Source organism: Pteronotus mesoamericanus, unplaced genomic scaffold (assembly GCF_021234165.1).
Source record: "Pteronotus mesoamericanus isolate MK-2021 breed Mesoamerican mustached bat unplaced genomic scaffold, CSHL_Meso_final contig_98, whole genome shotgun sequence".
In the NCBI taxonomy this organism is placed as follows: Eukaryota; Metazoa; Chordata; class Mammalia; order Chiroptera; family Mormoopidae; genus Pteronotus; species Pteronotus mesoamericanus.
In genome coordinates this window covers 867,498-893,088 of record NW_026555295.1, presented here as the reverse complement: position 1 = coordinate 893,088, position 25,591 = coordinate 867,498, and the positions used below count along the sequence as shown (strand labels likewise).

The 25,591-nt window shown below is 52.4% G+C and overlaps 1 protein-coding gene across 1 annotated transcript; it reads right to left on the bottom strand.

Annotated features, from left to right (window-relative positions):
• Nucleotides 1-1,781: 1,781 nt before the first annotated feature.
• Nucleotides 1,782-23,880, bottom strand: ATP6V1B1 (ATPase H+ transporting V1 subunit B1). Its single transcript, XM_054586938.1, has 14 exons — nucleotides 23,731-23,880; nucleotides 16,403-16,458; nucleotides 8,862-8,960; nucleotides 8,565-8,658; nucleotides 7,900-7,977; nucleotides 6,841-6,980; nucleotides 5,793-5,894; nucleotides 5,066-5,163; nucleotides 3,926-4,049; nucleotides 3,604-3,754; nucleotides 3,275-3,357; nucleotides 2,377-2,481; nucleotides 2,024-2,153; nucleotides 1,782-1,945 (listed from the first exon to the last, which is right to left on the bottom strand). The coding sequence occupies exons 1-14, from the start codon at nucleotides 23,846-23,848 to the stop codon at nucleotides 1,782-1,784; spliced, it is 1,542 nt and encodes a 513-aa protein (XP_054442913.1). The 5' UTR covers nucleotides 23,849-23,880.
• Nucleotides 23,881-25,591: the final 1,711 nt, after the last annotated feature.

Sequence of the window (25,591 nt, the reverse complement as noted above, 5' to 3'; positions counted from 1 at the left end):
AAGTGGATTTGCAGTCTGGCAGTCCCTCAAAATGTTACACTTGAAGTCACCATCTGATACCCAGACATTTCACTACTAGGTGTATACGCAAGAGAAATGGAAACATGTCCACACAAAAACTTGTATTTGAGTGTTCATAGCATTATTTGTGATAGCCAAAAGTGGAAACAACTACATGTCCAGGAAACAGCAATGGATAAACAGAAAGTGGTACATCCATGCTGTGGAATACTATTTGGCAATAAAAAGAAATGAAGTACTGATACATGCTACAATGTGGATGAACCTTGAAAATATGGTAAGTGAACGAAGCCAGTCACAAAAGGCCACATATCATTTGATCCTAGAGTCACTTAAGCAGGAGTTGATGCAGGTTGGGCCAGCGCTGGCTGGCGGCAGGGCAAGGAGGCAGCGGCCACCCCTGAGCGTCCCCGAGGGCCCCAGGCCCCTCTCCGGAGGTCGGCCGGAACCCCAGCAAAGCTCTCCGGGTTCCTCGGCAGCCCTCACCCCGTCTGAGTAACATGCTATTGTATGTGAAATGTTCAGGGTAGGCAAAGCCTAGGGCCGGGGAAGGGACATAAGAGGAGTTTGAGGGGTGATGGCTAGCAGTGCAGGGCTTCTTTTTGAGACAATGAAAACGTTCTAAAATTGTGGTGATGGCTGCACAACTCTGTGAGTGTATCATACTAAAAGTTGTTGAATTGTACAATTATAAATGCATAAGTCATAGGGTATGTAAATTATATCTCAATAAAACTGTTATGAAATAAAAACAACCCTATGCCATGTGGACAGCCACATACTTTCCCCAGATGGCTGTGAATTGGCATGGGGATGGGACTTTTATTATCAGGTCCTTCTCAGGGGTCAGTTCTTGATCCGAGAATTCTGGCTGGTTCTACAACACATTGATCCAGAAGTGGAACTCAGCCCTTTGCTGAAGTTCCATCCTTCAACCTTCCCTGCCTCTTAGGAAGCATTCATGACTTCATTATAGATGGGGCAGAGGAGACAAGAGGGGTGATATTACAGAAGAGCGGATAGCTTTCAAAGCAACACCCAGTGTCCTGGGTTGTTTTAGAATGCTCTTCACCCATTTTTAATTGGGGGCCTCTCCTCTGCCTTTCACTCCACCCATGTCCCTCAGGCTCTCCAGTAACTCCCCTCCCTCTCTTCTTGTCTGGAACACACTAAATTCCTCCCTAGCATTTCTCAGACAGAGCTGGTTAGGGTCAGACAAACTTTTGTGGCCTAGATTGTTCTTTACATGGCCCCTGAATTCATCTTCCACCCAGGAATGTACCAGGGTATTTTCTAACAATGATAAATAACTCCCAAAAAGAAATTCTATTGTCAGCTGTTAAGACACTATTGTGCCTTTTTTTTTAAGTAGAGAGAATAGTTTAACGAACACCATGTACCCATCACCCCCACTTTAACAATCACCAATGTTTTGCCAATCTTATTTTCACATAAGATAAACTCTTCATCTCAATTACTTCTTAGCTGGGGGGCTTTTAAAATACTAATACAAATGCTCCTATCAGAACAAGACATAGAATACAGGTTTGGCAATCTGTTTTTTCCCAGTGCCAGGAAGCCAGAGAGGGATGGAGTGTGCATGCAGCCCCACCCCAGCTGGCGGGGGGCTGACGGTGGGCACAGAAGAGGGTGGCTCAGGGGCTCAGGTGCACGGAACCATGGAGGATGGGGAGGGGTGCGAGGACACTGTGCGGAAGGCAGGGGTCCCAGAGCCGGTCCGGGGCCTATTGCGGAAGGGACTAGAATGCAGTGTCGGTTGTGGTGTCCTGCGGCGCCCCCTCTCGGGAGTAGAACTCATCGATCACACTCTGTGGGATGCGCTTCAGCATCTCCTTGGGGAAGATGCGCAACAGCTTCCAGCCCAGGTCCAGAGACTCGAACACTGAGCGGTTCTCATAGGGGCCTAGGGACAGAGGACGAGTGTCAGGTGTACATGTGTAGGTAAGAGGATTACTGTCTGACCACCCCCTACGCCCCTCACCCTGGTTGATGAAATTCTTCTCGAACTTCTGCAGGAATTCCAGGTAAAGCAGGTCCTCTGAAGTAAGCGCCTCTTCCCCCACCACTGCCTTCATGGCCTGCACGTCCTTCCCGATGGCGTAGCAGGCGTACTGGGGGAGGGGGCAGAGTGGGCAGGCGGTCACCGCAGGATTATCACCTGAGCCCCATGGCTCCCAGTATGGCTGTGATGGGTGGGAAATGGGGTGGTGGTGGGGGGGACAGCTTTTGGGGGAGGGATTTTGCCAGGAGAAAAGCTCATGGTCTAGATAGGTCTCAGGCCTTCAGCATCTGAAACCAGCATCTACACTAGTCCCTGGGTCTGCTCCTTCTTACCAGCTGGTTAGAGACATCTCCGTGGTCCCTTCTTGTCATGCCCTCACCAATGGCTGACTTCATCAATCGCGACAGGGAAGGGAGCACGTTGATGGGGGGGTAGATCTAGGAGAGCAGAAGATGAGGCAGAAGGCATGGTCCAGACTCCCATTTCCTCCCCACCCTGCTTGTCTCCCCACCCCCCCTCCACCCTGGAGGTGTCAAGGGTCTAGTCCTCATTCATCCTATACAGAGGTGGCCCACAAGCGCCCTCCCCTATCTCTCAAAAATCCTAGGGCTTGGATGTGTAGGTGTCTACATGTGTAGCGGGGAGATGGCATGACACCAGTTAATGAAAGACTCACTATTTCAAAACTTTTGATTGTTTGGACAAAACCAGGTTGATGCTCAAGGTAATAGCTACAAAGAAAGAACTTTCCAAACAAAGAGGAAAAAGTCATAAGGTTTGCCTTTAGCTTCAGGTGGGACAGACGTTTTCTAACCCACCGACACATTATTCACCATCTACTTGTGTCGGCTACCCATTGTTTTCAGTTCACCAGAGCAAGTTATTGGAAAGGGAAGAGAGATAGTATTTATTTAGTATCTAGTATCTTCTGGATGCTTTCTGTATGCCAACTTATTTTATCCTCCAAAATACAACTGAGTGATGAAGTATTTTTATTCCCATTTTAGAGAAGAGGAAACCTAGAATCAGAGAGATGACCTTATTTTCTCAAGTTCCCATAGCCAGGTAGGCTGGATTCTTCCCAGACCTGTCTTCTGCCTGTGAACCAGTCTCCCCGGGGCATTGTCTCCTGTTTGGTGCTGGCCTTCCTGGCGGTCATTCTTAATTCACGGAGAGATGAAGCACACGGGGGGTGCAGAGAACAGAGAGTGGGTGGGGAGGGGACAGTACCTGTCTGTTATGAAGCTGTCTGTCCACATAGATCTGTCCCTCTGTGATAAAGCCTGTCAGGTCTGGGATCGGGTGGGTGATATCTACAAGGAAATTCGCTGGCCTCAGTGTGGATGGGGACCAGGGTCTCCACCCACTCAAGGCCACCTGGGTTCTTTTACCACTATGGGAGCAATAGGAGTGGGTGGGGGCAAGGACAGGACAGTGTCTACCCTGATGGAGGAACAGAGCGACTACATATCTGGGCAAAGAAGCAGGGGCCCCAAAGTGTCGGGGTGGGCAGGGAGGGCGGGGGGCTGCAGAGGGCAGGGGGCAGGGAGCAGGCTCACCGTCATTGGGCATGGTGAGGATGGGGATCTGAGTAATGGATCCGCCGCGGCCCATTACACGGCCTGCCCGCTCGTAGATGGTGGCCAGGTCCGTGTACATGTATCCAGGGAAGCCTCGGCGCCCGGGCACCTCCTCTCTGGCAGCTGAGACCTGCAGCATCCATGGGCATTGGAGTAAGAAGGGCGGTGAGAGGCTGAGACAAGGAATGGTGAATGGAGGGCTCAGTGACTGTGAGAAATGGAGCAGGGGCAGGCCTGGGTGGGCGAGTTCCGGGGCGCAGGGGCTGGAATGAACCTGTCACCCCTCCACCAGACGCCTCACCTCCCGCAAGGCCTCTGCGTAGGAACTCATGTCAGTCAGTATGACCAGCACGTGCTTCTCACACTGGTAGGCGAGGAATTCAGCAGCGGTCAGTGCCAGGCGAGGGGTGATAATCCTCTCGATCCTGGAGACACGGTCAATGGTTAGAGTGCCTGGGCTCTGCTGAGCTCCAGTACCGAGTGAAAAGTGAACTGGGAAGCTGGGACTGTGCATAGCAGCAGAGGAGTGGGCACGGTGAGCCCCTGCTCCCAGCCCCCCAGGCCAGGGCTGTGGTTCCTGGGAGTGGGTAACTCCACCAGGTCCCACATTCTCGTCCTGTGGTTCAAGGGAGGAAAGAAACAGAGGCTGGGGCAGGCGAGAGGCTGTGTGAGAGTGGAACAGGCAGGACTAGGAGTGGCCGACGAGGATGACGGCACGCCGTTTCTGTGGCCTGAAGGTGAGGGACTCTGGCATATCAGAGGGAGGCAGGTCGGGGCCTCTGCTTTAGCTCCCTCCCCGCCGGGTGTCCACCCTGGGCCAGCCGGAGCGCCCCTGCTCTCCGCGTCATCCTCAGGACTCTTTCCGGGCTGGTCCTCTCGCTGTTCCCGAGCTCACCGAGCGTGCCCTGTCCTGCTCCGGCCGCCCCCTTCCATCTGAGCGTTCCTGAGTCCCCGGGCTCTGTGCCTGTGGGCTTCTCCTTTGGGGATGTCATCACAGACTCCAGAATCCTGGTACTTGGTTTTTGGAGTACACACAGTACTCAAGATAGTCTATGGAATTGCTTTTTCCATCCACTGGACCCCTAGACTTAAGCTCACATTTTCTTAAGTTTTAAAATAGCAGTTTTCCCAAACAAATTGTTTAGGGAAATATCTCTTTAGTGATGACTTTGTGGAAGTGATTCGAGGACGAGGAGCCCCGACTTGGGACAGTGGTGGAACGCAGGTTGCGGGAAGAGCAGAGTGACTGCCGGCAGCAGGCAGGCTGGCGGTCCTGCTCCCTCTGTCCCTCCGTGGGCGGTTCCTACCCCTTATCAGCCTGTTTCTCCAGCGCTAGCCCATGGCTTTAGCCCTGGGAAATCCATGCGTCCCAGTATCTGGGTCTTGGAGGGGCACAAGACCTGCTGCCTGAGGACCGTCTGGGCACCAGGAGAGGACTCACGTGGGGTCATTGGCCAAGTTCAGGAAGAGGCAGACGTTACCCATGGTACCATTCTGCTCAAAGTCGGACTTGAAGAACCTGGCTGTCTCCATGTTCACCTGGACACACAACAGGGAGGGCTGGAGGCGGGGCCCCAAGGCCTGAGGGCAGGGGTCCAGGCCCCCTCATCACTTCTCAATAAAGCCTATGGGCTGACCAACAGTCACAGGGCTGATGGTGCCACAGTTGCTAGGGTGACCCTGGGGCTCGAGAGGGCAGGGCCGATTTGCTGCCCGGTCCTGGGTAGGGCCTCATCAGACCCTTGAAGAGAGATCCAGGCTTCTCCAGGCTGAGCTCTGCTCAGGGCCATCCTGTCCCTTCCTGGGCCAGTTGCTTCCCATTAACTTCCTGCCCAACCCCTCTACCTTGAGCCTTTGTATTTGCCTCCCAAAGCTGTCTTGTCTCTTCAAATTGCCTAGTTTCCCCTCCTTCAGGCTACCCTGGGCTCATCTTATAGCTGCCATGGCCTCTAGGCTGCCTTGAGGGACACCCTGCCCTGGTCACTGAGCCCACCACGCCCCTTCAGTCATGCTCTTGCCTCTCCCGCCAGACTGGCCAAGACTCTGACAGCTTCTCGAGGGAAGGATTGTGCCTCTGCCATCGGATCGGGCCATAGCAGGGGCCAAGGGAGACAAGGCCACCCACCCGCAGTGTCCAGAACTTGCCAAACTGGTCCAGCCCCTCTTACCCCCATGGCTGCAAAGACAATGGCAAAGTTGTCGTCGTGATAATCCATCACAGCCTTGGACTTCTTCACTAGCCCGGCCTGGCGGCAGATCTGGGCAGCAATCTGGGATGGACGGGGTAGGAGGAAGGACGTCAGAGCCCTCCACACAGAGCGCCATTGAGGAGGATGAGGGGCAATTTCCAGTCTGCCCTCCCGCCGGGGCCTTCAGTGAGAGGGATCCGCAAAGGTGAAAGGGCTACCCCAGGTCCTACAGCTTTTCTCATGGGAGAGGCTGCCCTGTTCTGTGGCTACTAAAAGGCTGAGGGTGCCTGTCAGGGGGAGCAGGCGGAGTGACAGATCCAAAGAGGAAGGGCCTCCACACAGGTTTGGGGCAGCCTGGCCCTTCAGAACCCCGTGCCTCCCGGCCGCCGGCTGTATTTCTCTGGGCGCAGAGCTGCCCCAGGCCTGCGGCGTGTGGAGCCGGAAGTCGCATAGGTCAGGGTGCGTGTGCACATGGAGGGTGGAGGACGGGGACGCTTATGTCCTCTCAACACTCAGACTATTACGAGGATGAGCTGGGGCACATCTGGGAGTGCCCGGGTGGGGGTGGTTTGGGGACGAGCATCTAGAAACCTTGTCACCCCAGCTGCTCTGAGAGGAACGGGGCTCTGCATACTTGGTGGCAAGGGTAGGGAGGCTTCAGGTGGCCGTGGGGCTGGCATGAGAGCGGTTCACTTGGTGCAGGGAGTAATGCCCACAACAAGGACCAGCGGGCAGAGCTGAGCAGGACCGTCAGCACTGGGGTTACCCATGGGCTCTCCTGTGAGCCGCTGAGTGCCCCCCTCATTTGGGCAGAGACTCGAAGACCTGCTTGGGAACAATGAGGAGGTCCTGTGCAGCCCTGTGTCCCTGAGTTGCCAAAGGACACTGCCAGTCTTGATGTGGACGACCCCAGCTCAGCCCACTCCTGTGTACTTAGCGTAGGAAGCCCTCTTTGCTCACCCTTCCGCCCCGGCCTCTGCTCTGTCCCTTGCCCTTGCTTGTGCCTGCAGCCTCCCACAGGCCTCACCTCGTTGTGGGGGAGCCCCGCCGCTGAGAAGATGGGAATCTTCTGCCCACGGGCAATGCTGTTCATGACATCAATGGGAGAGATGCCCGTCTGGATCATTTCCTCAGGGTAGATGCGGTCGTAGGGGTTGATGGGCTGGCCTGCAGACAGAAATCATAAACCTATACTCAAGGGTTCAAGTCCTTCCCTGCCCTCCCCCACCCCAACCTCGGACTCCAGAGCAGCATGGTTAACAGAATTCTCTGCCAGGATGGAAATGGGCTCTACCTGCACTGCCTAATACAGTAGCCAGCCACATGTGGCTGTCGAATACATGAAATATGGTTTTGAAATGACATCTTATTTCATTTGAATGAATTTGTATTTAAGTAGCCACATGTCCAGTTCCCCCTTGGACAGCGCTGCCATGGGGCATTAAAGGGTGGGTGGGAGCTTAGGCTGAGGTTCTTGCAGTCAGAGCCGGCGCCCTCCTCAGTCATTCACGGGTGCTATGCAGGGTGAGGACAACTGAGTGTGGCTCAGAGACCTCCCGTTTGAGGAGGTATGTGTTCTGTGTCCTGCCTCCGACTTGCTGTGTGGCTTTGAGCCAGCCAAGGACCTCCATGGGCCTCCATCACATCCTCAGCAAACCTAAGTAATCGAAGTAATCGAATTGGAGCGCTCGGGACAGCTTCTGTTTGAGTGGGCGGAGCCTGGGAGGGGCTGTGCCTGCTTGCGCCAGCCACCCAAGCCCGCTCTCGGGGGTGAGGACAGGGAACTGGAAGGCAGGAGAGTATTGGTCTTGGGGCACATGTGGAACCCTGCACAACGGGGATGACATTTTATTGGAACTGGACATGGATTGCTGATGGCAGTATTTCAGGCTCTGTCATTTTCTGGGGACAGAGAGGCCTTTGCTGCTATCGTGTCACATGTGATCAGCTGTCAGTCTGATCAGCCCTGGAGGTGAGCCTTGGCCTGCCGCCCAGGCCTGTGTCTGGTGGTGGAGGTGATGCCTGGGGGTGGGAAGGTGGTTGAGGGCTGGATCCTGAGAGCCATCCAGAGCCTCTGGCCACTCACCGTTGATGTCCAGAAAGTCCTCCGCCATGACCATTGGTCCCTTGTCAATGGGTTTGCCGGAACCATTGAAAACCCGACCTGGGAGTGGCACGGTGAGAATGCTCAGGCCAGCCCTGGGTCTCTCACTGCTGCTCCCCGCCCACACCACCGCCAGCTCCCACCTGGCCCCGCACATCCCAGGTGCCCTGTGTTCGCTTCCCCCTCAACCCCCAGTTACCCCCAGAGAGCTGGCTACGGCGACTGTCTCCTTGGGAGTCTTCCTTTTTTTCCTGGAAACCTCTATAGGCAGGGCTGTGACCCAGACCAACTGCACTAACGGGGTGATTTGGGGGTTGGAAAGCAGAGAGGGCCAGGAGAGCAGATCGTGGGAGAAAATTAGGGGATGTGCTGTCCATTTCAGGCTGAGCCCAGAGAGATGGCTACCTACTGTGCCTCTAGTTTACTGAAGGTGCCTTCCCTCAGTTCTTGAACGCCTGCTGTATGTCAGGCCCTGAGCGAGGGGTGAGGGTTGAAGAGAGAAGACACAACTCCTGACGTCAAAGAGCTCACAGGTGAAGTGGACATGTCAACAGGTGATGACAATGCAGTGTGCTAAACGCTTGATCGAGAAGTTGAATGGCAAGACGGAGGGGCCCACCCCCCCTTGTCACACCCCCGCCCCTCACCCAGCATGTCCTCTGACACCGGAGACCGTAGGATGTCCCCTGTGAATTCACAGGTGGTCTTCTGAGCATCAATCCCAGAGGTACCTTCAAATACCTATGGGACAAGAGGTTGGTAACCCTAATAAGCGGCTTGCCAGAGAGAATGGGGCGTCCACTCTCCCATTTATGACCAGCTCTGGGCAAGGTGCTCTCAGGGAAAGAGGACATTTGCTGTCTTGGGAGCTTATAAGATAGCATGGGAAGTTTGTGAGTTTATTCATTTATTCAACCAGTCAACATCTCATTGGCACCACTTACCTGAACGATTGCCTTGGTCCCAGACACCTCAAGTACTTGCCCGCTCCTCTGAGTGCCGTCAGAGAGGGTGAAGTTGACGATCTCAGCATACTGGGCGAACTGGCAGGGGAGGAGGACAGCCCAGGACAACACTGAGACCAGCGGTGAAGCTCCTGTCCCCTCCCCGCCCCTCCTTGATCCAGTCCCAAGCTTCTGTCTCCCCCTTGTGCTCAGGCACTCTTGGAAACTAACTCGAGGGACTAGGAAGGGACAAGTTTGAATTCCTTTCGGGAAGCAGTATACCTGAATGAGTAGAAGAACCAACTCAAGAGTTGGAATATCAGAGTTGGAACTGAGCTCTGATGCTTAGAAGCTATGTGACCCTTGGAAGTTATATAATGTCTCTGAGCCTTAGTTTTCTCATCTTTAACATGGGGGTAATAATCATATTAAAAATACCTACTTCATAGTGCTGCTTTGGGGAGGAAAAGAGATAATATATGTGAAGTTATTAATTGGTGCCCTGAACCTTATAACTGCCTAATGAAAACTGCCTCATTGAAAAGCCTAATAAAATAGATTTCTGGCAACATTGATTTTTAAAAAAGAGAAAAGGCATCCATAAATAATTGTTGGAATGCAAAAGTCAAAAGTAGCTATACTAATAATACTAAAAAGATAATGAAAGGATTATGAACTACTTTATGCAATATAAACTTAGATTAAATGAATAAAGTCCTAACAAAATTCAACTCAAACCGAAACCAATTAAAAACAAAATGGAAAGTCAGAAAATTCCTATAACCTTTAAGATAGTAAACAAATAGTTTAAAATCTTTCCATGAAGAAAACACTAGTGCCAGGTCATTTTACCAATGAGTTCTCACAATTAGGAACAAATGGTTTGAAACTTATTTAAGCTTTTCAAAAGACTTGGGGAAAAAGTATGGCCTTTAAATAATTTTATGAGGCATGTATAACATTAGTGCTCAACTAAGAATTGTGAGAAAGTTATAGCTAATCTCACTCATGAATATAGATGCAGAAATCCTAAACAAAATTTTAGCAAACCAAGTTCAGCAAGCTACAAACAAACCAACTAACAAAAGAAAAAAATCTAAAAAAAAAAAAAACCAAAACACAAAAAATAAAGACAAACACACGCAAATAAAAATAATAAAAACCGAGTTGGGATTATTCCAGGAATTCAAGGTTAGTCTAATATTGGAAAGTCTATTCATGCAACTTTCCTATTAGTTGATAAAAGGATTTTAAAAACCTGTGATCATCTAAAAAAGTTTTAGAAAAAGTTACAGAAGAAACTCTCCATGATTAAACACAAAAGAACAGGGACTGGGGAGGTTGAAGAGGGTAAAGGGGGTCAAATATACGGTGATGACAAGAAATTAGACTTTGGGCCGTGAGCACACATTGCAATATACTGATGATGTTTTAAAGAATTGTATACTTGAAATTTATACAATATCATTAACCAATGTCACCCCAATAAATTTAATTTTAAAAAAACAAGCACAAAACTATGATAGCAGAGAATAAAAGGGAAATTCCTTAACCCTCCAAAATATCCCCAAAATCTACTGAAAATATAATATATTGTATAAAACATTCCCTTTAAAATTAGGAGCAAGCCAACAATGCCTGCTTTCGTCATTCTGTTCAGCATGCACTGGAGGAGCTAGACAAAGTAATAGCATAAAAAGAAAATAAAGATTAGAAGGAGACAAAACTACAAAATGAAAAACTCCCCAAATCCTAAACCAATAAAGAGCATAGCTCACAAAAAACTATAGACCAATTTCTTATATAGATACAGAAATTTTAAGTCATTTCTCAGTGACTCAATCAGTGTATTAAATAAATAACAAGTATGACCAAGCAGGGTTTCTTCCAAGAATGCAAGCCTAAGTCAATCAACATTAGGGAATTTGTTAACAACTGACAACATAATAATAGGGAGTCTGTCAACATAAATAAAAAGAAAAACTCCATAGGATTATGTAAATAAGCTCAAAAGTTGTTTGATAAAGCTTGGCAGCTGTTTCTAATACAATTTTATGTAAAACAAGAGTGGAAAGCAAGTCCTTGAACACTAGACTATTCTCTAAAACCAACATCAACAACCTGGTAAATGGGGAAATTCTAACCCCATTTTCATTTCCAATAAATCAGTCACACAGAGATGCCTGTATCACCATTGTTACTTAATTTTGTTTTGGAAATGTTGGTTTATACCGTAAGACCAAAAAAAAAAAAAAAAAAGAAAGAAAGAAAGAAAGAAAGAAAGAAAGAAAGAAAGAAAGAAAAGGAAAAGGAAAAAGTGTACCAAAAACATAAATGGAGAATGTTTTATTTTTTGTTTTTAAAGTGGTGAGGAGAGGAGACTGTATTCTTCAAAAATGTCAAAGGAAGTCTCTTTGGAAATGTTCTGGATTATAGGAGTTTAAACAAACATAATGATCAAATAAAATACCAATAGAAAGAGACATAATTCCCTTTACTTTCACATGAAATGAAGAAAAACATTCCATCCCACAATAAGGCCAAAACCCATAAAATATTAGAAATAAATCTAACAAGAAAGGTACAAGAAAATAATAAAATCTTACAGAAGGACACAAAACTATCCTTAAACAAATGGAGAACACTGTTTTTCAAGACAGAATGACTATCTTAAAAATGTAAATCCTTTCAAGAGTATGTAAATTAAGTGCACTCACAATGGATTATTGTTTCTCCTGGAACTTAAATTGATCTTAGCATTCACATAAATGTCTGAGAATATCCAAAAACAGTTATAGAAAAGATCAGGGTTGGAGGACTTGCCTTATCAGATACTAAAATGTGCTTTGAGGGTACTGAAGGCAAGTGGGAAGGGTTGGCATGGGCAGACCAACAGATAAGCAGGACAGACTACAGAGCCCAGGGACAGGAGCCAGCTTATAGGGTACTGTTATAGGACAAATATTAGTTCACAGGGAAAAAAGAATTTATTGCACAAATGGTGCTAACATAATTGGGTATCTACTTAGAAGATGCCCACATCAGAAACACAAATATATTCCAGGCATATAAAAGCTAAAATATAAATATAAAGCTAAAACAAAGAAAAATCCTAGAAGAGGAGCTTTTCTTCCTTATTTTCTTTCTGAGTAATCCAGTTAAAAGGAGGATAAAAGAGATGTCTTTAAGATGAGAAATCCAGAAGCCATAAATGAAAAAAATGAAATATTTGATTATATAAGCATTTGAAATTTCTGTATGGTAAAGCTACCATACACAATAAACAAAGAATTCCCGCAGCTCAAGCTGTACAACTCATAGAGGAGGGAGTGAAATCTGAACAAGTAAGATGCTCAGCTCCCCTAGTCATCAGGGAAAAGCAAGAGTACTAATGGCCATCTATTTGACAGACAAAATTGAAAATTGACAGCCATATAAAAGGCTGGCAAGGGTGTTGAGGAGTGAGTCCTCTCTTACAGGTTTGGTAGGAATGTGTGAGTTAACCCAAGTTTGCTGGGATAAGCCCCACACTGTCAATGTCTATTTAAAAATAAATAAATACTTTGAATCAGCAGTTTATGTCAGGGATCTATCCTATAGCAATAAAGACATCAGTGTGAAAGGGATATATGTTGCTGTACTATTTGTAACAGCAAAATCTGGAAACATGCTGAATGTCCATTAATAGTGGAACTATTATTCCATAAGACACAAGACATCCATACTACTGCCTACTGTGCTATCAAGAATGAGTTAAATGTGTATCTCATTTTACATTTTACAAAATGAGGGGGGAGGGGGCAGGGGAAAGTGGTTGGGAGAAGGCAGAGACAAATGTGTTTGGAAAAATAAATCAATTAATTAAAAAATGTGTATCTACTTGATACCTTTTAAAAGACTGCCATTAATGTAAACCTCTGATATGCATAGGGTCTTCACATCGGTTATTTCAATAGGTTAGGGGCAGATAGTTAACTTTATGTGTTTTTTCTTTGTTTCACTAATTCAAAGGAGAGTTTTTTAAAAAATTAAAATGTAATAAAAATTTGGAACATGTTCACGTGGTTATTCGCCATCATTACCATCATTATATCCCCTGGTCTCCACAAACTAGTGACCTTAACGGCGCGTAAGGCGGGGCAAATGGCTCAATTTCCCAACTGGGTGTGACCTGCGTGGGGTCCTCTCCTCCAGGGCACCCCTGCTGGGGTCGAACCTAAGACAGGAGGTTTTGCAACTCTGATCGCTACTGAGGGAAGCTCTGGCTTGGGTCCCTCCTCATCCTGTGAAGAGGATGACTGGAAGGCCACCTGATTGTTCTCCAAACTACCCCTCAGACCCTTTGGTGTGGGAGTCCTGGGGGAGGGATTCGGCCCACGCGGAAGGCTCGGAGGTGGGCTGAGCCGCTAGGCTCAGCTGTCATTGGCTTCTGAGTCACAAGAGGGAGCCCGAGCGCAAGGACTGCGTGGCCTGGGAAGTTCAATTAAGAGTGGCGGGCGACTCTGTTGCCGCTCTGCTTGGGCCTCCGTTTCTGAACCTGCCACCGGCCTCAACTGTCTGTGGAGCTGATGGTGGGCTGCTAACCTCGGGAGGAAAGTCGTTGGACAGAGCACAGGCCAGAGTGGTCCCCAAAGAGATCAACCAACGGGCCCAGTAGGAACCAGGCAGCAGGGTGATACAAAGCCATCCTTTTAATGTGGGTTTATGTGGGTGAGGGAGGATGGGAGGAAAGGAGAGTGGACAGGAAGTGGCACACTGTGTATCCCTGAAAAATGAATTCAGAGAAAACAAACTTTATACAACAGAGAGATTACAGTCAGACAGTAGGAAGAACTGTCAGAGCCATCACACACAGGCATGGAAAGTGTGGTCTGGAATCCTTTATTAAGAGAATGCCAGACTCCTTGTGTTTCTGTGTTGGGTATTCGTTTGTAGGGAGGGGTGGTCGTAGCCACTTAGAACAGTGAATTTGGGCGAGAATCCCAGTGCGCAACAATGAGCTTTTACCCAAAGAAGCCCCTTTTCCAGCCACACACACTGAGCAAGCCTGCTTCCTCTCAATGAGCCTCACTGTTGGTTACCAAGAGCATTGCAGGGAGTGGGGATGGTACAGTGCAACCCATCTCCTCTGCTGGAGATTCAACTGAGTTTCCAACCACCCTTAATGAAGCACAGTGGAGCTGCTGGGCACACATTCAGAGGACTCAGAAGTTCCTGGGAACACTGGCAGGAACTTGCACCTTGGAAAATCAGATGAAACTGTGGAAACTACCTCCAAAGTGCACAGGCACATGAATGCGTACCTTCAAATGTTTGCATACAGTTTCAAGGCCCTTATTGCGTGGGCTAAGAACCTGTGATGTACACAAAATTATTCCCCCAATACTTTTCCGTTTGATGATGGAAGTTAATTACCTGTGTGATTCAATGTGGACAGGAGGTGGCGCCATAGAGGAGGAATTGTGGCATTTTGCCCAAGAAACCAAAGAACAGGGAAAGGGGTGTGAGACCGTGAAAAGGGAGGCATCATAAAGATGCCTTCTGAACTTATGAGACTAAAACTGTTATTTTCCTCCCCCTTTCAAGCCCAGGGTTCTCTGGGTGTCTCCATCTTCCAGTTATCCCATCCTGCAAGAGCACCAGATGCATGTCATAGGTCCAGGGATCCATTTTCAGTTTCTTAGTCAAGCCTCATGTTACAGTTTAGAAAATGGGTGTCTGCATAGGTACTAACTCCCCGTGTGGCACTGTGTCCCATAGACTGACAGGTACAGTAGGGAGGGTGATGGAGATGGGCGAGTGGGCGGGAGACGGCAATCTGGGATGGAGCCCAAGAATTTGTATTTCTAACAAGTTCCCAGAAGGTGCTGATGCTGCTGATCCAGAACTGACAGGGAGCTAGCAGAGAGGGTGAGATGGAGCTGGGATTAAAAGTCAAGAAGCCTGAGTCAGGCTGTCTGACCCCAGTGCCCACATGCGTAACTACCCCACCACACTTCCTCCCAGGGTGTCGCCAACATTAGTGGTCAAACAGTAATGTCCATTGAGTGTGGAATCTGTTTTCCAGAAATGAGCGGGTCTGATTTCTTTAATGTAGTTGGCTTAGGTTTTGCCGGGTCCGTATTTAGTCATTTAGCTAACACTTATTTACTCATCCATCTCATTCACTTACTTACCCTTCCTTTGAACAAGCCAAACACCTATGAGGGGCTGGGTGTTCGGTGAAAGTGTGGTGTGGGGCCCCAGGAGCTCAGGATTAATAAAACACCAGCCATGCCCAACAGGAGGGCACAGTGTGGGGGGAGGGGCAGGCAGGAGACATGCGGCCAGGTGGTGACCAACTGCCTCGATGACGGGATGCTGACCACAAGGCAGTACACACAGCTGAGAGGAGGGGCAGGCTCACTGCCACAGGGGCTGGGAGAGGCTCCCGGAGAAGGTGAGCTCTTGGCTGGCTCTGAGGGTGAGTCAGATGGAGGCCATGGGGGAAAGGAGGTCAAGGAAGCAGCGGGGAGAGCAGGGGGAGGAGGCAAAAGGCTGGAGGCATTAAACGGGAGCTACAGAGACAGTGTGGGTTTCTAAGTGGAGAAGGGAGAGTGATGAGACACGAGAGTGGAAAGGTATGCGGGATGAAGGCAGCAGGGAGCCCTGAGTGAGGCTGAGGCAGGGAGTGAAGGGTCAGGCTGCACGGCTGCAGGTGGAGGGGCTGCAGGTGGAGGACGGCAGGTGGCCAGGCTGGGGGCCCGAGACCCGGCCATAATAAGGTATGGGTGAGGTGGGACGGCGCTGCAGAGCAGGTGCCCCGGCAGAGCAGGGAGGGAGGAAGGAGGCGTCAAGGCTGTCCCTCAGGTCTCCAGTTTGCTCACCTAGGGGACGAGGTTGGGGGGCGGTGCAGCTGGGAGGTACAGGGCCCATACCATTGCAGGGCTCCTTATGCCTCGGGAATGCCCCTCCACGGGACTCAAAATACTGCCAGGATCTGCCATGGTCCTGCTGTTCCCCGGGGGACCAAAGTCACCCACGTCCCCTCTCCTTCTGTGAGGCCCACTTCACTTCCCACTCACACTGCTGGTTCCCAGGCCGAGATTTTCCCAAGGCCTTTGAAAGCCTGAAACTCTGGAGAAAAGTTAGCTGGCGGTGATCTGCCGCCGCCGCCTCCTCTTCCCTTTAAAGAAGAGCCATGAGAATGGCAGGTGGGAGAGTCCAGCCTCACGAGGAAGTTAGACACAGCCATTCTACTGACGAGGGAAGAGACACAATAGCCTGGATCCCCCAGCTCATTGGTGCTCGCGCTCCCCAAGGCCCAGACTGGGGCCCCCACTAAACAGGCAGGAAGGGAGAACCTCGAGTGCCTGGGAGACAGCTGGGGAGGATGATGTGAAGGTAGGTGACAGGGGGTCAGAAAGAACAGGGCAGGGCAGACCCTTGGAGGCCATCTAGGGACAGGACAATTTAGGAGAAATTTCTGTAAACCCTGCATCTATGGGGCTAGGGAGTCCTAGGATTTGGCTCTGGAGCCTGGGAAGAGGTAAAAGTCTTACCTTGACCTGGTCCAGCACCACCAGCGGCCCATTGACGCTGCACACAGTCCTGTAGGCTGGGGGAGGGGTGGGTGGGTGAGGGTCATACACCGCCCCCCTCTGCAGGCCTTCCCTTCCCGCCCTCCAAGCACCAGCCCCGTCCCCTCCTCAGCCCAGGCCATCAGAGTCATTAGCTGTGACAGAGCCAGCCACCATTGCTGTAAGGGTCGTGCCCCTGCCCGCAGGGCCCCCGCTGCCTCGGACACCTGCAGGAGGCTGGGGGAGGGCCAGGGTGAGGGCAAAGGCCCCTCAGAGTCCTCTCCTCCTGGGCCCTACAGAGGCCTTCCTCCTCCCTGAGGCTGCTTTCCCGCTGGCCTCAGCCCCCCTCACCCACCTCTTCCTCTCTGACCCAGTGTTTTCCAGAAGCGTCTGGCCCCCCCGCCCCCCAGCTGTGGGGAGAACTGCCCTCCCCTGGCCCTCGCCAGGACCACACTTCCCTCGTCACCCCACACTGCCTGGACGCTGAACGTGTGGGAGTGCGGCACCAGTGAGAAACACCAGTCAGCACCCCTGCTCTGCCCCAGGCCCTGCCAGGGAGGCTCCCCGGGCCCATTGGGTGTCTGTGGGTGAGGGGAGGAAGCGGCAAAAAAGGGGGAAGGTGCAGAAGGTCCCAGTCCTAGTGGCTACAGAGATCCACAAATGGGGAAATGAGCTCTGCTTACAGGGAGCGATTGCGTTACACACCAGGGAACACTTCCTGGCTCCAGTGTCGGGGCCCTGTAGCCGCACGTTGGCAGGCAGGGAGCCAACTATGGTCCCTCTAGGGGATGGCTGGGGGGCCCTGGGATCCGCCCTCACCCATATCCCTGGGACACCATAGCCCTTCGCTGGGGTCCTCGTAAAGCACCAGCGCAATAACTGAGATGACAGAAGTTGGCAGGGGCAGGATGGGTGGGGTGTCTGTGAAGTCGCTGAGTCACTCACAGGCTGGGAGGACATCCCAGGGGAGAATGGTCCAACCACCTTCTAACAGGCGGGGAGCAGAGGGCCCAGAAGGATGAGAAGCCTGGCCCAGGGTCACACAGCATACTTGTGGCAGGGGAGGGGCTGGGACCCTCTCTTTCTCTTTCCCATCAGACCGCATTGGCTCCCAGCCACTTGCTCTCTGCTTGTAGGCCAGCCTGGTGCCAAGCCACCACCCGCCAAGGGAAACACCAGGCTCCTTATTTTTGTTGGATCTAAGTTCCTTTGACTAGGCCTTGGGCTAGGAAGAGAGGCCGGGCAAGGGTATTTTGCACAGATAACTACAAGGCTTTTCCAAGCTTAAAGATGGTGAGGGAAACTTAGGAACAGGAAGAGGGCACCAGGAAATAAGTTCTCTTTGGGTCTGGGCCCAGGGCAGGGCATTCCCTCATTCCCCTGCCCTCAAACTAGCAATCTACTGAGCCACTCTCTCTTCTTCCTCCATCGAGGACGTGTCCCAACTTCCACCTGAGGTCAAATGCTAGAGGTGACTGCTCCTTGGAGCAAAGGGCCAGCGCCTCCCTGTCTGTGGTCTCTCCATCCAGTCAGTTCTGGCATCTCGCATCTTAAAATCTCTCCCCTCTCTAGCGGCTGCCTTCACAGCCCAGCTTCTCATGGGCAAGACCCCCGCCCCCGCCCCCACCCCACTCCGTGCTCTCTTCCCTCCCACCACCCACCCAACGCTCGCCCTCTCCAGTCTGCCTGCTCTCTAGGCCACCTCTGGCTTGTGGATTGCTAAATCCAAAGGGGTCCTGCATGCACTGTCCCCTACAGCTCCTGGGAGGCCCTGCCCCTCCCCTGCCCTGACTGCTCCTCAACCTATTTGGGGGACCTTTGGATGTTTCAGGGCCTCAAGGTGGGGACCTGGCTCTGGACTTCTCACCGTCCTTCCCCTGGATGACCTGCTTTCCCTCCTCTCTTCCCTTCCTTTCTTCAAGCCTGGCTATCAGGTGCCCTGGGGGTACTAGGCTAGGTAAACACAAGTGGCAAATAAAACAATGAGCCTACAATTAAAAAGAGGAGCTGAAGGTAAAGCAATTTAACTACAAACTGAGGTAGGTGCTCCGAAGGGAAGGAACAGGGTGGGTAGGTGGGAAGCCTGGGTGCTCAAGAGGAAGCAAGCGCCTTTCAGGAAGGGCCATTTGAGCTCAGGCTTCTGGGTCAGGGGGAATCATCAGCAGCCCCCAGAGAGCTGGGCAAAGGGCACATCTGGCAGAGGTGAGGAGGCCCAGAGGAGAGAAAGAACTCGCTGCCTTTGGGGAACAGAGAGCAGGGCAGTGTGGCTGGCTTGCACAGGCTCCCTTCTGGGGTGCCGGAGGACGTAGTCCCATGAGACATGAGAGCAGGGATATCTGCAGTGGTCCCTGCTGAGTCCCCACGTCTTAGGAGAGTGTGGGCATATGGTAGACACTCGGTAAATATCCACTGGATGAATTACGGAAGGTGTTGCCTGGACCCGCCAGCTCATCCCCATATTTCCCACATGAAAACCCATGTGTGCCCCCATCAGCACTTCCCCAGCCCCAAACCAGATGAGGGTCCTGTCACACAGTCTAAGAGCTTGCTCCCCCGGCCCCTGCCACTCCTGTGAAGACAGAGGGTGGAGGGGATGAGAGAGGATGCGCAGGGCTAAGGGGGGGCACAGGAAGACCCCGATGAGGGGGCAGGGCAGAGGCTGCGGCATCACCCTCCCCACCAAGAAGGAAATGTGCCAGGCAGACAGGCAGTGCCCCTCTGGCCCGCCTGGCATTTTGATAAAGTTCCCTGGATTGCCAGAGCTGTGGGAAGCGGAATGGAGCAGGCAAGCCCCGCAGAGGGAGGATGGCGCAGAGGAAGGATGGCGAAGCAGGGAGGAGGAAAGGGATTGTGAAAATGCCAGAAAAAGCACAAAGGTGGGGAGAGTGTCGCATTTCAAAACACCCCAGAAGAGCTGGCATCGCATCTTGCTGCTGGCCCCATAGGGAAAATACCAGACAAAAGGACTGAGATGGCAGAAGGAAGAGGCAGGGTGGGTGGGCCTTATAGGACGGTGGGGTGAGAGAGGGGGAAAGGCCTGCCGTCCAGAAAGCCCCAGGGAACCAATTCCAGTTCTGCCAGGGAGGCAAGCCTTTCAGCTTCCTCCCCGTGTGCTCCCCACACTTCCCAGCTTCTGTCACGTGAAATCCTCATCAACTTTGACGTCCAACACCTCTACCTTGGTAGTGGATCCTCCAGGGAGGGACAAATGGTGATGGTAATGGGCACAAAGAGGGGGCTGGATCTGCTGCTCCACCCCCAGCCCCCTAGGAGGAGGGGCTCCTTTGGGGTGAGCCTAGGGGCTGGGGCAAGCGCCTGGCTGCAGCAGAGCCAGGCCCTGGAGCTGCCAGCTTCGCGGTTCCATGCCTCCCCCGGCCCAGGCCACACGGGGGACCAGCATGTAGTCTCTAAGACCCTCATCTGTTCACTGCAACAGCCTGCTCTGTGAGCTGTCTTCCCAGGCTTCCGGCAGCCATGGTGCCTGGCTCCAGGCAGGCCTCTTAAATAGTTGCTGGATGAAATGGCTCTGTAGCCTGGCCCTTCACTGCAGATATTCAGTTCTGTGGCTGTTTCTGTTCAGCATCTGGCTATTCACACGCTTTAAGGCTTTACCCTTGAATGCAGCCAACTGGGTCCTCTTCCTTTTGAAGTTCCAGTGCTCCAGGCTGGCACCCTACGGGGTATCCTGTTTTCCAGCTTGTCTGTTCCTTGACAAGACAGTCTCTCCCCTCAGGCTAGGGTGTCCCACTGTCAGACTAGTCTATATCTCTTCTTAGAGGCTGTCTGGTTTGGACACAGCCAAGGTGTGGCTGAGCAATAGTGGTGTCCTTGACTGAAAGCCAGGCCTTTGGTTCGTACCCACCCCCAGCTCTGCGCATCGTGTCCATAGCAAAGGACTGAGGCCCGGAAAGTCGGCTGGTTTCCTGGGACGCACCACAAATCAGGACAGTATCCTATGGCACCCATGGAAATGGCCACTAGCCCAGCCCTGGGACACACCCTCGGCCCTGGAGAGGTGAAGGCTGGGGGTAGTACTCAGGCCGAGCGCTGAACCAGAAGACCTTGGAGGGGCACTTCCTCAACAGGCCTTCCTGAGACTTTGTAGACTCTCCCTCCAGCTGCTCTGCCCACCCACCCCCTCTCCATTGTCCTGGCTGACACTTCGGGTTGCACTTTGGGCTGCAGGCTGGTGGAGCCCCTCCCCGACCCGGTCTCTCCACCGCCTTCCCTGTCAAAGGCTCAGCAGGAGGCTCTGGCAGCCCACTAATTAGGAAGGCCCAGCCACACACCTGCAGCGTCCTGGGAGAGGGCTGAGGCGGCGCCCATGCGTGAGGCCGGGGTGGGGGCAAGCCTGGGGCAGCAGGTCCTTCACCCCCTCCCTGATCCCGCTGGAAGAATTAAGGAAGGGGGGCGGCAGAGGCTGCAGTCTGGTGGTTCTTAGAATTAGCCTAAGACCCTTGTGGGGTGGAATTCTCTCAGTGTAACCTCCCTGGCCTTCCAGTTAAGGAAACTGAGGCAGCCGGTGGTGGGCACTCAAGCCCCCGGGCGACTAGACCTGGCTCCATCCCTCCAGCCAGGCTGCCAGCCCGTCCATCATAACTTTTGCTCATGCTGTGCCCCTCACCCTATCAGCCTAGTAACTTCTGCCCTACAAGACCAGACAAAGCCATGTGACCGCCTTTCCTTGGGGAACAGCTCTAGCTCTGAGGGTGGCAAAGAGGTCCCTTAGTTCCTGGAGTGGATATTGCTGGGGTTCACTCTCCATTCAAATTCCACCCCTCCCCCTCCTTTCTGGCCCACTTCTCCCCCAGCCGTTGCGGTGCCTCAGGCCACCTCCTCTGCCAAGAAGCCTCTTGCACTCAACCCACCCATAAGCCCAGTGAGCCCTGGGGCTGGGAGCCAGCTGCCTCCTTCTAGGCTCTTTCTGTCTCTACACAAGAAGTTCTGTCTGCCCTCAGTGGGTTGGAGCATCATTCCATACACCAAAAGGTTTTGCATTCAATCCCTGGTCGGGGAGGCAACCGGCAACAGATAGATGGTTCTCTCTCACAGATGTGTCTTTCTCTTCCCCAAATCAATAAACATTTCCTGAGGTGAGGATTAAGTTTTTTTAAAAGTTCTGCCTGGAAGTGCTTAGAGGCTGCCTGCAGAAGGCCAGGCTCCTGGAGGAAGCAGGACTCCTGTGTCCTGCCTCCAGCCTCTGAGGGAGCAGCTCCAGGGGAAGGAAGCTGGCGGGGGGCGGGGGGGGGGCGCACTGGGGAGGGCTGCAGGTGTCCGGCCTGCCCTGGGCGTGGCTGGGTGTCAAGGCTGGGCTGGGGCTGTTTTCTGGGTGTATCCTGCGAGGACACTGGTGTGCAGCCAAAGCAAAAGTGGTGGCCTCTGTCACTGCAGTAGCATCTTTAACACAGTTGTGGAGACTGAAGGGGCTTCCCCGGCACAAACCTCACCTCTGGGTCAGCTGCTGTGTTAAACACGTTTGTCTGGGTGGGGGCCACATGGAGCAGTACACTTGCAAACCTGGTGGCAGGGGAGGTTTGGTGCTGCCCTTGGGTTCCAGCCTGGGTCAAACTTGACCTGAGGCTTGTTGACTATAAATAAGGAAATGGCTGGGAGGGAACTGGCTGGGGGAGTAGGGGATGCAACCTGCAGGGTTCCCGGGAGGACAGGACCCATGGAGAAGGGGAGCAACGCATGCAGGCCCAGACTCCAGACCCCTCGCCCGCTCAGGACTCTGGCGGCTCTCCTGTCCCACAGGGAGGAGGGATGACAGGGAGGGGCCTGCAGGGGTGGGCCGACACAAGGCATGGCCCGAGTCAGCCAGCTCCTCTCAGGGCTCCAGGCCTGGGCTCTGGACCCAAGAGGGAGGCCAGCCACTGCATATTTCTGGGCCTTGGCGACCCCCGCTTTGCGCCAGGGGAGAATCTGGGCCTCCATCCTCCCTGCACCTCCAGCGGGTAGGGCTGGCAGGGCCGCTCCTCTCAGCTTCTCCACAGCCCGAGTTCGCTGAGCCCCTCAGGGCCGGCTTGGGCCTGAGGGGGTGCCTCACGGCCCTTGCGCTCCTCTTGGGGCCCCACTCCCACGTGCAAGCTAAGCTCTCAGCTGCCCTCTCAGGCCACTCCCCCCTCCCCTTACACACTGGGCTGGGTAAGTGGAGAGGGCGGGAGGTGGCTGTGCTAAGCCACCTCTCCCCATACACACCCTATTAGCAGCCTCTGGCTCCGCTTAGCTAGTGCTGGTCAAGCCGGTTTACTCCAGTGAGCTGGGCTGTCTGAGGATTCTAGAATTAGCTAGGCTGGGGAGAGTGACCTTGGACTAGGAGAGATGGCAGGGGCAGAGGGCTCCCTTTGTTCCTGGGGGGGCCTTACCACGTTCTCTGTCCCATACGTCTGGACTTGGCCCACCCCTGCAGGTCACCCCAGAGACACTCCCCCTGAAGCCTACACAGGTGCGCTCCCGCACACACATCTGCACACCTGGATGCCAGGCATACACATACGGACATGTGACATCACCTGACTGCACACTCACGTGTTCTCCCCGTGAGCACGTATGCGGGAGTACACACATACACACATACACACACACCTACCCTGAGTGTGCAAGCATGTGCAGTTTCCCCCTTTTCTCCTTTGTTCAATATGACATATATACCCACATTTCCTCACCCTGATCACATACACTCACTCAAGCTATCACACACACCACACATACCCTCACCCAAGCGAAGATGGGAACACACACACCCAGGCACATGCTTCCCCTGATTATTTATATGCACAGGCACCCTCCCGCAGAATGCAAACACTGCACGCACGCATTGATAGGGCACACGCAGCATCACGTATTTCCCCGTCCTGAGAATGCACACAAACTCTGCATTGCTACACATGCCCCAAGAACACTTGGTGATGCATTTCCTCATGCTGAGTGTCCTGGTGTACACATGTACACACCCCAAGCACATACATATGCACATACACATGCACGCAGACACACGTACACTCTCAGGGGCAGTTAGGAACTCTCTCTCTCTCTGCACTTGGGGTCTCCACACAAGATCAGAGTGATGACAGGGAAGTTCCTGCAACTGCTCTCCTGTCCTCTCCTCTGGGGTAGCCTGGACTGGGGACCCCCATCTCTCCACCTGCAGAGGTGGTCCCTTGCCCAGGTAACCTATGGAATCACTCTGCTGGACCAAAAGCCCCCTAGGTCTCCCCAGTTTTCCGGTCGTCCTCTTTCCCTGAGGCTAAAAAGGAGTGCAACCCACCTGGCAACCCACCCTAACCTCACCCACCGGGGGTCATACTCACTGACACGGGGGTGGGTGATGTAGTTTCGGGTGACCGCCTGCATGTGCTCGAGAGCTGCGCCAAGGTTGCAATCACTGCTGGGGAGCCCCCCAGGCCTACTGTCTACCTCCGTGGCCATGGCGAGCTGGGAGCAGAGTGCCTGAGCCTGCTGAGGGAGGTCTGGTGCTCCAGGCCCAGCTGGAGCTGGAGAGAGCTGACCAGCCTGCCCCGGCAGTTACCCCTCCCCTCTCCCCTCCTCCCCTCCGCAGGTCAACAGTAAACAGGGAAACTTGGTTTCCTGGAGCAATTCCAGACAAGGGACGTGCCCTAAGCCACCTGAAGTAGGAAGATGGGGGAGGGGGACAGAGGGGTCCGGCTGGCTTCTCTTGCCCCCGTCCTTGGCTGTTCCTCCACCTCCAAACGAGTGTGAGTTCATTTCCTGGAACTTCAGGTGCTTTCACAGCCCCCGGCCCCTCACCGCATCTCTTCCTGGCCTCCCCACTCAGATCTTCTCATGTACAGCCTGCTCTCACCCTGCACCCTTGGCTCTCACCATACCGGGGTACTTCTCCCTTGCACAATTCCTTTATCACTTTCTTCTGCACGCCTATGGAGGATCATTCTTGTGTCAGCTGCAGTGCCATCTCCTACAGGAAGCCTTCCCTGATCCTTCAGCTCCCTGGACTTGTAACAGAGCACAGGCATGGCCGTCCCAAAGGGAATTTGTAATGGGGTCCAGAACTTGGGGTGCCCAAGAAGACTATTAGATATTCTCCCACCCCCTGCCCACCGTGGGCCGCCATGGGGGATGGGAGACAGGGAGCAGGGCCACTGAAAGTCATTTTGACTGTCAATAACGGCAGGATAGCTTCATACCTCATATGCAAAGACGGCTATTTTGCATCTCAACAAGGCTAACCAGGAAGGTTTGCATAACTTTAACCCAAGATGTAACTAGGAAGGAGTTACAGGGCCTGCGAGAGAGACAGTGGGACATAGACACGGGGAAACAATGTGAAGACCATGCGGGAAGGAAAGGGGAGAAAGGGCTCTTGCTAGTGGGCCCTGAGAAGGCGCCACGTGGTTTTGGATTAAGAACTGGAGATCACGGCAACACAGTTAATGGTGCTGGGAACCACAAGAGGCCTGTGTAGCTGAGCTCCGGACTTCTGTTCTTTTTCTTTTGAAGGACGGTACCCCTGACTGGCCTGACTGGCCTAACCGGGCAAGGGGGGAAGGCAGGACTGTGTGTGTTGGTGGTTGTTTTAAAGGAATTTTGAGATTTTAACAGCGACATTTAGCCATTATTCAAAACCTATAAACTTTTGAATATAGTTCATTTTCTTTTCGTCAAGCTGCCACTGAGAGCCATAATTTCAAGGGCGGTGGACAATGAACCTAGAACAGAAGGATCCTGCGGTAGGAGGGGCATTGTTTTGGTAATAGTATCTGCCCCCGCCCCCAGCAACAGGCCTATTCAGTAACAGGCTCACCACATGTTTGGTCTCTTTCTCATGCTCTTCAAGGGGACCAAAGTTCTACCACCTTAAAGCTGCCTTTCAGAATATTGATTTTAAGCTGGTTATTAAGAAACAAAAGACTCAGAAAGAAACTTTGACCCTCTCCACTTTCCTGCCTAAGAGATGGGATGGAAAAATCTGCTTCAGGAAGGGAACCTTAGCTCAATCACCTTAGACAGGTTAGATCACCTTAAATCAGCATAGGCAAGAAGGCTCCTAGCAGAGCCAGTGGATTAGATTCCCCCACACCCCCTCCCATCCCATTGTTTTCTGGGCTGCCTAACAAAAATTTACCTGCTCTGTGTGTTCTGCTCTTTCCCAATTGGCTGCAAATTGCCCATTTCTACTTTTAAAATCTAAGA

Coding starts and splice junctions, on each gene's coding strand:
- ATP6V1B1 (XM_054586938.1), bottom strand. CDS start 23,848: ATGGCCACGGAGGTAGACAGTAGGCCTGGGGGGCTCCCCAGCAGTGAT. Junction 7,978..8,564: donor GGTGTCAGAGGACATGCTGG/GTGAGGGGCGGG, acceptor TGCCACTCCCAG/GTCGGGTTTTCAATGGTTCC. Junction 4,050..5,065: donor AACTTGGCCAATGACCCCAC/GTGAGTCCTCTC, acceptor CCGTGTCTCCAG/GATCGAGAGGATTATCACCC.